The sequence below is a fragment of the Mixophyes fleayi genome, chromosome 6 (assembly GCF_038048845.1).
Source record: "Mixophyes fleayi isolate aMixFle1 chromosome 6, aMixFle1.hap1, whole genome shotgun sequence".
Classification (NCBI taxonomy): Eukaryota; Metazoa; Chordata; class Amphibia; order Anura; family Limnodynastidae; genus Mixophyes; species Mixophyes fleayi.
In genome coordinates, this window is record NC_134407.1 from 209,900,761 (window position 1) to 209,915,097 (window position 14,337).

The window sequence follows — 14,337 nt, forward strand, 5'->3', positions numbered from 1 at the left end:
GAATTTTGCACACTACAAGAAACGTACAGCTATTAACTATAGAGAAGAAAAGAATATAGATACTCTGTATAACATTCCATAATCTGTAACATTATACTGTAGTAATATATTCTTTATACATTGTATAAAAAATAAGTTTTTTTTTCTTTACGTGGGATGATCATGTTTTAAGCTTAGATATAAACCCCTGAGACTTTATTTTATGTCTGTTCCCACTGGAAACATTTTCTATGCGTTTCCAGTGGGAAGATGGCTATCTCTTTTTATTTACGCCGGATGATAACGTTTTAAGCATAGATATGTACACTGTGGAGAGTTTCTATGCATGTCCTGTGGGAAGATGGCTATATCTTTTTTATATGTGTTTTTTCTCTGGTTTTGTTTCAAAATATTGCCTTATTGTCATAGCAGCTGATCATCAAGCCTATTTAAGGCACATTTGGGTGTGGCTCACAAGCCAGCCCTTGCTACAGGTAAACCCCTCTACCTGGGAGGTGAGTGCATCTGATTTGAACTGCATTTTAATGGTGTTTAAAGCATATAGGTCAGTGTAGGACCTGCATATAATGAGGTGCCCTTTATGCTGGGATGTAGGCTTAATTGTTCTGATCAAAATATGAACTAATATCTCATGTTTTCATTTTGCTAGACACACACAGATATGCAGTGTAATGGATAAGTGCTGACAACTGTCTTTTTAGTTTTGTGTGTGTGTATACATATATAGGCATTTATATTGCCAAGCAGCTGGTACCATATATAATATGGGATATACCGAGCTTGGGCTTGTTTTTTCAATGGTTTTGTTTCAAAATATTGCCTTATTGTCAAAGCAGCTGTCCATTAAACCTATTTAAGGCACATTTGGGTGTGGCACACAAGCCAGCCTTTGCTAGATGTAAACCCCTATACCTGGGAGGTGAGTGCATCTGATTTTAACTGCAGTTTAATGGTGTTTAAAGCATATAGGTCAGTGTAGGACCTGCATATAATGAGGTGCCCTTTATGCTGGGATGCAGACTTAAATGTTTTGATCAAAATATGAACTAATATCTCTTTTTTTCATTTTGCTAGACACACACAGATATGCAGTGTAATGGATAAGTGTCTTTTTTGTTGTGTGTGTGTGTGTGTGTGTATATGTATGTGTGTGTGTGTATATATATATATATATATTATTCTTTCTCTCAACTGTTGTCTGAACCTGGTAATTTATAATAAGACTATAGATAATCTATATAGCATTCCATAATGTGTAACATTATACTGTAGTAATATATTCTTTTATACATTGTATAAAAAATATGTTTTTTTCTTTATGTGGGATGATCATGTTTCAACCTTAGATATGAACCCCTGAGACACTTTTTATGTCTGTTCCCACTGAAAACCTTTTCTATGTGTTTCCAGTGGGAAGATGGCTATAGGCTAGATTTACTAAACTGTAGTTTGAAAAAGTGGAGATGTTGCCTATAGCAACCAATCAGATTCTAGCTGTCATTTTGTGGCATGTACTAAATAAATAACAGCTAGAATCTGATTGGTTGCTATAGGCAACACCTCCACTTTTTCAAACCTGCACTTTAGTAAATATACCTCTATATCTTTTTTTTTTTTATTGATGTGGGATGATTGAGATAGATATATATATATATATATATATATATATATAAATTACACTGCAGAGTGTTTTCTATGGGCCTGATTCATTAGGACATGCATTTTGAGCACAATCTTTGCTCTGAATTTCACACCTGTATTTAGGCTTTGCGTGCCCCCGAATTCACCAAGCCATGGATCTCAAGATCTGTGGCCTGTTGAATTTCAGGCGCAGGGTTGCTCTAGTACACAGGTGCAGCGGGTACATATATACCTATCAGTATCTGCTGAACCGGTGGATCAGATGGCATTACAGCCGCCTGGCCCGCCGACTCTTTACTAGGGATGTGCACCGGCCACTTTTGGTGTCACGTGTTTTGTGTTTTGGATTCGGATTTGCTTGAGGTTTTGGGTTCTGATTTGTTTCGCAAAACACCTGACGAAAGGTTTTGGTTCGGATTTAAGGTTTTGGATTCGGATTTATTTAGAAAAAAACATAAGTGCTAAAAACCAGTTTTGTGTTTTGTTTTTTTCACTCCTACGCTATTATTAACCTCAATAACATTCAATAACAATCATTTCCACTAATTTCCAGTCTATTCTGAAAACCTCACAATATTGTTTTTAGGCCAAAAGGTTGCACCGAGGTAGCTTGAGCATATAATGCCAAAAAAAGAGGTACAAGATGGAATTGTTCTGGGCCCTCCCTCCCACCCCTCGCGAGATTTGACGCGAGACTTGGACGACAGAGCCTCGTTTCCATTTTTTGCCTGCCGGAAATATCCGAACAGTGCTCGGATCCTGTTCGGATCCGCACTGTTCGGGTGGGCTCGGATTAGCGGATTCCGAGCCCGCTCATCTCTACTCTTTACTGTGTAAAAAAATTGATTAAAAAAAAAAAGCATGGGGACCCCCCTCCTATTGCTATTAAGACTAGTGCTGACAGTCTAGTGCTAGTTTCCTCTAAATCAGAGGGAAAAAATGTGTGGGCTGGGCCGGGGGGCAGGGGGGCATCGGTCCGACCCCTGTTTGGGCCGGCCCCAACTCCCCCAGAAGCCAAATTTGGATAACAATATCCGCGGCACGCAGACGGCCGCGTCCAGCACGCAGACGGCCGCATCACGTGACACGCGTCATCAATGACGCGGCCGCATCGCGTGTCACGTGATGCGGCCGCCTGTGTGCCCCCCGGGCCGAGCTCTCCCAGCCCGCGCCTGTGTGTGGGTATCCCCAATTTTCACAGAAACCAGCACTAGTCCAACCAGCCGGAGTTGTTGGCATTATAGCAGGGTGACACGCAGCAGGGGGCCCTCTGCCATAATGTCAAAGCAACCCCAGGCTGTTCAACACGGGGCTGGATTCCCTATTGAGTGGGGTCTGACCTAGTGAGACCCAGCTCTGAGCTGAAAGCACTAGTTCTCGTCTTACACCCCTTTGGGCAGTGGGTGTAGTGTGATATAATGGGGGTAAAAAGGAAAGAACGAGTGTAACACAGAATTTTAGGTTGTAGAACTACAATCACCAGCATTCCCATAGCAACCAGGGCATGCCGGCGCTTGGAGAACCACAAGTGCCATCATGCCCTGACATCCAGGGCTCGCTGAGCCATGTAGTGCCACAAAGAAAAATTTAAATAAAACACACAACCCTCTTTGAAGCCACATTACTTTAATAAAAATATAATACTTACTAAAATAAATCACACCACGCTCGGTATAGCTACATATATTGATTAAAAAGAATAAAACCCTATAACCATCTGATGTGATCAATCTTGTAAGCTTTTACTCCAATGGCCTTGAGAAATATATATACATATATTATTCCAGCACGATCCGGCTTAACAAAACAAAAATCTCTCTACACCAGCCGCACTATGGTCTTCTATGGAAGACCATCTGCCGCAGAATGAAATATAAACAGACGCAAAGTCTATTTATACTGTAGGAGGTTTTCCCACACTGTCAGAGGGGAACATCTTTCCCACACTACCTGGAAGGGAACATTGAAACTTCCAAGTATGTACTAGGTTTAATAGCATTAGGAGGGGGGAACCCCAGGATTTTATTTTTTTTTGTGGTCTATATTTTACAAAGTAAAGAGCTGCCCAATCTGCCGGCTTAGCAGGCGCTGACAGATACATACTTACAGCGCCTGTGTACTACAGAAGTCCTGTGGTTGAATTCAACAGGCCACGGACCTTGAGATCTGTGACTTGATGAATTTGGGGGCATGCAAAGCCTAGGAAACGCTCCACAGTGTACATATCTTTGCTTAAAACATGATCATCCTGTGTAAGCTCGGTATATCCCATATTATATATAAATAAAAAAGATATACCCATCTTCCCATTGGAAAAAAATATAAAACACTCCAGAGTGTACATATCTATGCTTAAAAGGCTTTCATTCCACATAAACAAAAATCCATACTTGCCAACTTTTCCTCGTTGGCTTTAGGGAGATCCCGGGGAAGTGGGTGTGCGGGGGTGGGGCTTGACAAATTGCATCATTTTGGCCCCTCCCCCTAAATGATTTTCAACATTTTGGGGCTAAGATGATGCGATATTTGTGTCATTAAGCCCCACCCCCTGTCACTATTGCGGGGACGAGAACCGGGAGGTTGCCCTGCTCTCCCGGGAGGTCTCCCAGAAATGTGGAAGTCTTCCGGACATTCCGTGAGAGTAGGCAGCTCTGCGTTAAAGAAAAGCAGTCAATGAATCTCTAGAGACTGAAGTGTCTCTTACATTTCTGTCTCCATTACTGAAGTCATGTTGTTTTACCTGTCAGTCTTTTATTAAATCTTGGTCTCCATGAAAATGGTCACCTCCATAGTCATCAATCTATGGACATAGAACACAATTTCTGAACTGCTTCCATGCTGCACGGACGTGCCGTGTGGGCTCTCCACTGGGGCCTAACCTAGGCTCCGAATTCTAGTGGTGTAGCCCTGGCACTACTCCACTTACCTGCCTCCGCTCACCGCTGCCTCGCATCCAGCGACCCCTCCGGTGATCCTCTTCTACTCGAGTCCCCGGCTCCGGCCTAGCTGCCTTCACTGTTCCTGCCGTGGTCTCCTGCAACACTTGGCCCGGCTCCAACCACTCCTGGAGGTCTCCTCTCCTTCTGCTGATCATATCTCCGGATCATCTCCTGCATGGTCACCGGACGCCTGGTCTCCCGCTGCCACGTCTTCCTGTCTCCCGCTGCTTGGACTCCCGCTGCTTGGACTCTGCCTGCCTCCTCGGCTCCCGCTACCTGGTCCGTCCCTGAGGCCTCCATGGCTCCCGCTGCCTGGACCATTCCTGCGGCCTCCTCGGCTCCCGCTGCCCGCGGCCTCCTCGGCTCCCGCTGCCTGGTGCATTCCTGCGGCCTCCTCGGCTCCCGCTGCCTGGACTTCTCCCGCCGCTTGGTCCGTCCCTGAGGCCTCCTCGGCTCCCGCTGCTTGGTCCGTTCCTGTGTGGCTCCTCTTCCCCCTGCGGCGGCTTCCTGCTACTTCCGGTTCGCCCTGACTCCGATGTCACACAGCGTCTCACTACTGCAGTCTCCCACCTGCTCCGGATGAACTACGGGGGACACAGCCTGCCGCCCACCCTCTGGAGTACTGGCCTCACGTGCTCAAGTGCACCTCGGTCTGCTTGATGGGCTCCGGAGCTCCCATTTTCTGTTGTCTCCTGACTCCCACCTGGACCCCGGGCCTGCCCTGTCTCTAGGACCCACCGGAACTCTTGCCTCCTGTTCCTGAACTGAACCTGCCCCTGGGCCTACCCTGTCTCTGTGACCCACTGGATCTCCTCACCTGTTACTGAACTCTGGTCCCTCCGGCCTGCTCTGACTCCCTGGACTCTCCTGCTCCCTGGACTCTCCTGCTACTGGCTCTCTGTAGCCTCCATTATTTCTTTCACCATGTGGTTTTCATGTTAACTTTTCCTTAGTTCATTTTTACTTTATTTAACGTTAACTATTTTTATTTTTATCTCATTGTATTATATTTTACCTGCTCTTTTATTGCATTTTATTTATCTCCATTGTATTCTACTCTCTACGGCACTTTACATTGCTCTTGCCACTGCCTCTGTTCTTGCTCCATTCCGTTGCCCTTTCAGTCCTATCTTTTGTCTTACCTTGCTCTGTCAGTCCTTAACTTCTCCGCTCTGACCCATTTCAGTCCCCCACTGCTGCCCTCTCCTCGGTGCGAATTCCCTGTTCCTCCTGGTTCAGGCTCTCTGCAGCCATCAACTATTTCTCCTGCCATGTGCTGTTCATTTTAATCTTTCCCTTGCCCACTCTCACCTTATTTTACTTCTTCAATTTTATTTTATCCGATTGTATTGTATTTTCCTTATTTTACCTGCACTTTAATTTTCTCCTCTCTAATCTCTATGGCTCTTTACATTGCTATTGTATTGTATTACTTTACATTGTATTGCATTTTCCTTATTTTATTTGCATCTTAATTTATCTCCTCTTTATTTATCTCTACGGCTCTTTACTTTGCTTTTGCCTCTGCCTTTTGCACTGCCTTTTGTTCTTGCTCCATTCCATTGTCCTCTCAGTCCTATCTTTTGTCTACCCCCCCCTCTCTCTCCCTGCTATGCCTCCCCGCTCTCGTTCCATTCCCATACTCTTTCCCCGCCCTACCGCTCCCGCTCCTCCCCGCCCTCCCCCGTGCACTGCCCATCTTGCCAACCTTATCCCCATCTCCCCCCTTTCTCATGTGCCCTCTGGAACGCTAGATCAGTCCGCAACAAACTGACTGCTATCCACGACCTCTTCTTATCCAACTCCCTTAACCTTCTCGCCATTACTGAAACCTGGCTGTCCGTCTCTGACACCGCCTCCCCCGCCGCCCTCTCCTATGGTGGCCTCTCCTTCACCCACTCCGCCAGACCTGGGGCCCGCCCAGGCGCGGGGGGGGTGGGCTTCCTCCTATCCTCCACCTGTACTTTTCGTGTCATTCCCCCTGAACCCTCCCTCTCCTTCTCCTCATTTGAAGCCCACTCCATCTGCCTCTTCTACCCCATCCATCTCCGTGTCACTGTCATCTACCGCCCCCCTGGCCCCACCTCCCTCTTCCTTGATAACTTTGCTGCCTGGCTTCCTTACCACCTCTCCTCCGACCTCCCCTCCATCATCCTCGGCGACTTTAACTTCCCCATGGACAACCCCACCGACCCTGCTTCCAGCAAACTGCTCACCCTCTCTTCCTCCCTAGGCCTTACCCAATGGACCTCCTCCCCCACCCACTGCCTTGGTCACTCCCTTGATCTTGTCTTCTCCTACCTATGTAGTCTCTCTGACTTCTCCATCTCTCCCTTTCCTCTATCCGATCACCATCTCCTCTCCTTCTCTCTCTCCTCCTCTCCTGCTCCCCTCCCCCTACCCAAACCTACTCTGTCCATACGCAACCTCGACGCTCTTAACCCGTCCACTCTGTCCTCCTCTCTCGATACCCTCCTTTCCCCCCTTTCCTCCCTGGCCTGCCCCAATCAGGCGGTCTCCCTCTACAATCTCACCCTCACCTCTGCTCTGGATGCGGTCGCCCCTGCCCACTCCGTCCACCCTCGCTGCTCCAAACCCCAACCCTGGCACTCCAAATTCACCCGCTTCCTCCAAAAATGCTCCCGTACCGCTAAACGCCACTGGAGAAAATCCCGCTCCCTGGCTGACTTCCTCCACTTTAAATTCATCCTTTCATCCTACTGCTCTGCCCTCTCACTCGCTAAACAATCTTTCTTTAAATCCCTCATCTCGTCCCAATCCTCTAACCCCCGCTGCCTCTTCGCCACTTTCAGCACTCTCCTGGCCCCACCCCCTCCTCCCTGACTGCCTCCGACTTCGCCTCCTTTTTCTCCTCTAAAATTGAGGCCATCCGACTTGAAATCTCCTCCTCCTCCGCCCTCCCCCCCTAACCACCTTCCCCTCTACTCCTTCCGCCCCATCACGGGCGAGGAAGTCCATTTTCTCATCTCATCCTCTCCCCCCTCTACCTGTCCCCTGGATCCCATTCCCTCCCACCTTCTTCGCTCCCTTTCCCCCACCACCTGCTCCCACCTCGCCCACCTCTTTAATCTTTCCCTCTCCACCGGCATCTTCCCCTTCTCATTCAAACATGCTCTCGTATCCCCCATTCTTAAGAAACCCAATCTTGACCCCACTTCTCCCTCCAACTATCGCCCCATATCTCTCCTCGCCTTTGCCTCCAAAATTCTTGAAAGGCTTGAAACTGCCCTGGCTAAAGTCACCAATGATCTCCTCTCTGCTAAAGCCAGGGGCCACTTCTCCGTTCTCATCCTCCTCGATCTCTCTGCAGCCTTCGACACTGTCGACCACCCCCTCCTCCTCCACACCCTCCATGCCTTGGGCCTCTCCGGCTCAGTCTTGTCCTGGTTCACCTCTTACCTTGCTGACCGTTCCTTCTCCGTCACCACCTCTGGGTCTCTCTCCCCCCATCCACCCTTCCAGTCGGGGTCCCTCAGGGCTCTGTTCTGGGACCCTTGCTCTTCTCTTTATACACCTCTTCCCTGGGTGACCTCATCAGCTCCTACGGCCTCAACTACCACCTCTACACCGACGACACTCAACTATACCTCTCCTCTCCTGATCTCTCTCCCTCCCTCCTCTCTAGGGTGTCCGCCTGCCTCTCTGTCATCTCCTCCTGGATGTCCTCTCGATTCCTCAAACTTAACCTCGCCAAAACTGAACTCATAGTCTTTCCTCCGTCTCACACCCCGCCCCCTTCTGATCTCTCTATCACTGTCGACAACACCTCTATCTCCCCTGTCCCCCAACTTCGCTGCCTTGGTGTCACCCTCGACTCCTCTCTCTCCTTTGGCCCCCACATTCTCTCTTGCTAAATCCTGCCGCTTTCAGCTGCGTAACATCGCTCGCACCCGGCCCTTTCTCTCCCAAGATGCCATCAAATGTCTTATTCACTCTCTGATCATCTCCCGCTTGGACTACTGTAACCTCCTCCTCACTGGCCTCCCCCAATCTCATCTTGCTCTCCTTCGATCTGTTCTTAACGCAGCCGCTAGGCTCATCTTCCTTTCTTGCCGCTCCTCGTCGGTCTCCCCCTCTACCAATCCCTTCACTGGCTCCTTCCCCTTCAGAATCCTCTTCAAGCTTCTCACTCTTACATACAAGGCCCTCGCCAACTCCACTGCACCCTACATCTCCTTCCTCCTCTCTATTCATGCTCCTTCCCGCCCTCTCCGATCTGCCAATGACCGTCGCCTCTTTTCTCCCCTGATCACCTCCTCCCATGCGCGTATCAAAGAATTTGCCCGCGCTGCCCCCCTCCACTGGAACAAGCTCCCTCCCTCCATCAGAACTTCCCCTAATCTGTCCAGTTTCAAACGGGCTTTAAACACCCACCTTTTTCGTAAAGCCTTCCAGTCTCCCACCTAATTACCTTCCTTTTCTTCTGCCTTTTCCCCTTCATTCCCCTTCCCCTATCCTCCATTCCTCTCTCTCTCTCCTTCTGTCTGTCTACCTTACCCCTTAGATTGTACGCTCCTTTGAGCAGGGTCACCCCTCCTCCTGTCTCACCACTGTTAACTCTGCTCTCCAGCAACCTGGTCGTCCTCCTCGAGGACCCTCTTCCCCCTGTCCCCTCCCTCCTCTCCCCCCCCCCTCTTGGGCTCCGTCGTACGCAGACCTTCCCCTCTCCCCTCCCCCGCACTTGCTGTGCTTTGGGGTCACTGAGTTACTGTGCTTATTGTTTACTGTACTGTGCTGGCTCTCCTTGTATTGTAATTTCGTTTGTCCCTGTACGGCGCTACGGACACCTAGTGGCGCCTTATAAATAAAAATTAATAATAACTGTGCCATCATCCCACAGATGGCGAAGCCAACCACGTCTTGTACTGGCTCAGCATCAGGGAGAATGCCAGACTCTTCAGGGAGTGAGGGAGATCACCCCTATTTCAGGGAGTCTCCCTGACATTCAGGGAGAGTTGGCAAGTATGCAAAAATCATAGAGCTGTCTTGCTAGAATACATCAATGCATGTAAATGTATTTGTAATTATTGTATTTTATTACGTTATATTTTTTTTATCAACAATAATATATATTAATGTGTAATTTACACTTTGTTACAATTATTTGTAATTATTTTCAAAACACAATTTATGAGTGTCATAGAATAGCTTTTTATCTGTTGAAAGCATTGGGTGAAAGAAAAAAGTTAGCGCCAACTAATGGCAGAAAATGTAACTGCAGGCAATCATCGTGATCATCCTTTTCTGTGATCATCCTTTTCTGTGATCATCCTTTTCTGTGATCATCCTTTTCTGTGATCATCCATTTAGTACATCCCTTCACACTGGTCAAAAGTTAGGTCTTTCGGTAGCGTTTGTGAATTAATAGGTTATTGACACTCTACCTGGACACTGTTGATAATTCTGTAATACAGGGTATCTGGAGACATTTTATATAGTATTTATTTCTATAATGTTCACTGACTGCTACAAATATTTTCAAGTCACGACTGTGCGTCTATAAATATGTTGACTGCAAGCGTAAACCAAGGTACATTGTTGGACAATCAGTGGATTAAGTAGAAATACACAAATATTTTTTTTTTCTTGTAACTGCAGCCCCTGTGTGGATCCATCTGTCAGTTATGCCACAAATCAACAACTTTCAATATAAGAAAGAAGATCACAGTATAAATAAACAAGATCCGCAGGTAGGTGGGATTATAGTCTTCTAATAACAGATGTAATGTTTGCAAATTAACATTTCCTAATAACTGAGACAATGTTAACTTATTTTGCCCATCGTTCAGGGTGAAGTTCAGAGAGATTTGAAAGTTGAGGAGGAAACTAAAGCAGCTATTACCATGGGTGAGTAATAAACATAATACAGAGAAGATTCACATAATCTCTCACATATTTTCCTTGTTCAGATACTACAATATTTTTTGTCACTGTGCTCTGTACAGATGGATTCAGTAACAGAAATACACAAGAGGGATGTCCCAGTCAAATCTATTCACTGGATTCTACAGAGGAACATACCAAATATATTAAGGTATCGATAACACCTGGATTATAAAACATAACTGTAGAATCCACTTGGTTGTTAAATAAGCGATTGCTCACTGCAGTAATGTGGTTCCAACGCACAAAGAGGTTTAATTGTCAAATATAACATAGTATAATCGATACATTACGCTGCGCACTGGATCCATTAACAGTCATCAATCCTGAAGCCTGTGTAGAGACTGATACTGTATCCAGTGGCCTATTTTATGCAGCTTTGAGTTGTAAATAAAGTGAAGATGTCACAATGTACACAAAGATCATTCTTCATTGGTTCAAGGTTCAGGATAGTTCAGTACAATGCAGGTCATAGGTCAGTTCAAACAATGCTTCTCCAAAGGTGGGGACAGCTCACTCCAACAGCTGTGTACGTGCTTTGTCTCAGGGAACCGATGAAAATCCAGTTTAAATTAACCTATTAACATATTCTGTACAGAGTATTTTTGAATATCAATCGCATAGTACTCGGAACGAGCACTCGCAATATGCAATAGCTTATCCAATGATACTGGATTCCTGCTGGTGAAATGTAGATTAATAATAGACCAAACACAATACATTTCTTGCAACCTGAACCCTAAATATCTTTAATGTAGGTTAACCATATTGTAAGGCAGAAGCGCTTAGAGATTTATCACAACAGCACTTCTGCCTTACAACACTGGGGTCATGAGTTCGATTCCCGACCATGGCCTTATCTGTGAGCAGTTTGTATGTTCTCCCCAGTGTTTGCGTGGGTTTCCTCTGGGTGCTCCGGTTTCCTCCCACACTCCAAAAACATACTGGTAGTTAATTGGCTGCTAACAAATTGACCCTAGTGTGTGTGTGTGTGTTAGGGAATTTAGACTGCAAGCCCCAATGGGGCAGGGACAGATGTGAGTGAGTTCTCTGTACAGTGCTGTGGAATTAGTGGCGCTATATAAATAAATGGTAACAGTAATAAAAGAATGTCAGTTGAAAAGTTTATTAAAAGTGAATTATTTACAAGTGTAAGTACGAATGTAAGTGTATTTACCATGTTGTGTGTGATTGCGTAATTACCTTTGTACGCGTATTAGTCGCAATCACACAGGAAACTGTAACAACTGTAATATTAATTTAAACGACTTCATTCAATTATTTGACTTCGACATAACCAAGAAACAGATGTGAATCAGTGCTTAGTAATATCTTCAGTGCCTCAGAGGAGGTCTTACATGAAATAATATTGTTACTCACTTGTGAGCTTCATCCTCTATATTAAAGGTACTAACAAATATTACGATACTTTTCTGGAATTGATCTTGATCAATCCCATGAAAATGGATTCATGGGAATAATGTATTCAAATCCAGAACCATCTCCATTTTCCTTGACAAATGAATATTAGAATTATGGAACATGCAATAGAATTTTATCCAAATATTACTTTGAATTAATAAATTTATTTTCCTTTTTTTTTTGTTTAGGAAGAAAGCCTAAATAATATGAAGTTTGTTATTGGTCCAGAGAAGGAGAGAAATGAAAATATATGTTCGAAGATTAAGGAGGAAATTCCTACAATTATCAAAACAGGTGAGTAGTAATCACTAAGTACAAATGATTTGCATATTTGCCTTGTTTAGTCACTGCATCAGTATCTTATTCTACACCCTCTTCTGTCACTTTGGGAGTCGGGAGCCACCAGCCCTTATTAGACCCTTGGTTGCCTTCTGTGGACTCCCTGGCAGTCTTCACGGTTGGGTTCACTTGTGTGAGATCACGTCTGTCGAATTTTGCTGTCCAGGAAAGAAAAAATAAGGCTTAGATCTTTCAAAAATGATTGAAAACATTGGATAGGTTTACCCTAAAGTACATATCGGAGTAGTCTTTGAAAATTGTTGATGAATTATTTAACATGCAATACCACAGAATATCCAATTTTATACTTGTGGGGGAGATCATGGGAGTCTCACAGGAGGATTTCTACTCATTTGTGCTGTGAAAGTACCTTAGATCTATAGCTTGTTAGTTATGACTTATGAGATTTATTTCTAGTTTTCATTTTAAGTCCTTTTAGTTTCAAACAGTTAAGATTTTAATAATTTTTTAAATATAAAAAAAATAATTTTACAATGTTTTTTATTTTCTTCTTGTTCGTAGCATTGCTAATTTTTCTTCTTCTTTTTCAGTCTTCGATAGCAGTAACCAAAATAGTTTTCAAGCATCCTCCAGCATTACTCCAACTGTCCAAGTAGAAGTTTATATTACAGAGACAGCTGATGCTGAGGAATCTCAACTAGTTTACACTAAAGTGAAAGAGCACACATGTTCTGATTGTGGAAAATGTTTTGCCCAGAGAGGATCTCTCATTAGACATCAACTAACTCACACAGGAGAGAAACCATTTATATGTTCTGAATGTGGGAATTGTTATACAACTAATGCAAATCTTGCTAGACATAAGAGAACTCACACAAGGGAGAACCAATTTATATGTTCGGAATGTAGGAAAGGTTTTATTACTAAATCACATCTTATTAAACATCAGAAAAGTCACACAAAGGTAAAACTTTTCGCATGTAGTGAATGTGGGCTACAGTATAAATATATTTCCCATCTTGCTAAACATCAAACCATTCACACAACAGAAAAATCATCTAATTTTTTTGAGTCTGTGTAATGTTTTACTTAGAATTATTGTGTATTTTTGAGATTTCATTCTAAATATAATGACCTGTGTTTTAGGTATATTTTTACATATTAAATAAATATAATATATTTTTAAGTGTCTCAATTGCTCCTCTTACTATTTCTTTTTTATTTATTTTTTATTTTACATTTCCAAATAAGTCATAAAGATGCCCGACTCTACAGTATTGTGGTGGAGCAACACAAAAATAGTACAGGGGGAAACTTGCTAATAAAATCTGAAAAAGATAATATAATGACCAATCATTACTAATAACCTATCAGGGTGTTTAGAAGGGAGATGATCTGGAGAAAGCCAGTGTTATCTCAAAAAGCCAGAGGGCCAGAGCAAACTATTTTGAAACCGACAGGTTACTTAAGTTTGTCATAACAAGTGTGCAGATGGAGTAAAGTGCAAATAATCTGGACTTATGACAATACGGTGGCTCAGTGGTTAGCACTTCTGCCTCACAGCGCTGGGGTCATGAGTTCAATTCCCGTACATGGCCTAATCTGTGTGGAGTTTTTATGTTCTCCCCGTGTTTGCGTGTGTTTCCTCCGGGTGCTCCGGTTTCCTCCTACACTCCAAAAACATACTGGTAGGTTAATTGGCTGCTAACAAATTGACCCTAGTCTCTCTATCTGTCTGTCTGTCTGTCTGTCTGTCTGTCTGTCTGTCTGTGTGTTTAGGGAATTTAGACTGTAAGCTCCAATGGGGCAGGGACTGATGTGAATGAGTTCTCTGTACAGCTCTGCGGAATCAGTGGCACCATATAAATAAATGATGATGAGATTTAAGTGTTTCACACTTAAATCACATACACATGTAGTATGAGCCTCCTTGGTCTTTGTAAGTTCGCAAATAATAATGGAGAATACGCTAGATTAAAATATGTTTATTCTGAAAAATATTTCCAAGACTTATTTACAAAAAATAATAACAAGACATACAATATGTTACACAAATGCGTTTCAGAAAATAAAATGGGAAATAAAATCAGAGTTACTAGTTAAGACCTGATGTGTGAGGGAACACAATTGA

At 44.3% G+C, this 14,337-nt stretch overlaps 1 protein-coding gene across 1 annotated transcript; it reads left to right on the plus strand.

Moving 5' to 3' along the window:
- Window positions 1–468: 468 nt before the first annotated feature.
- LOC142159963 (uncharacterized) lies at window positions 469–13,400 on the plus strand. Its single transcript, XM_075214874.1, has 6 exons — window positions 469–494; window positions 10,200–10,291; window positions 10,391–10,448; window positions 10,547–10,635; window positions 12,095–12,200; window positions 12,797–13,400. Exons 2-6 carry the CDS (start codon window positions 10,226–10,228, stop codon window positions 13,285–13,287), a joined length of 810 nt encoding a protein of 269 aa, XP_075070975.1. The 5' UTR covers window positions 469–494; window positions 10,200–10,225; the 3' UTR covers window positions 13,288–13,400.
- Window positions 13,401–14,337: the final 937 nt, after the last annotated feature.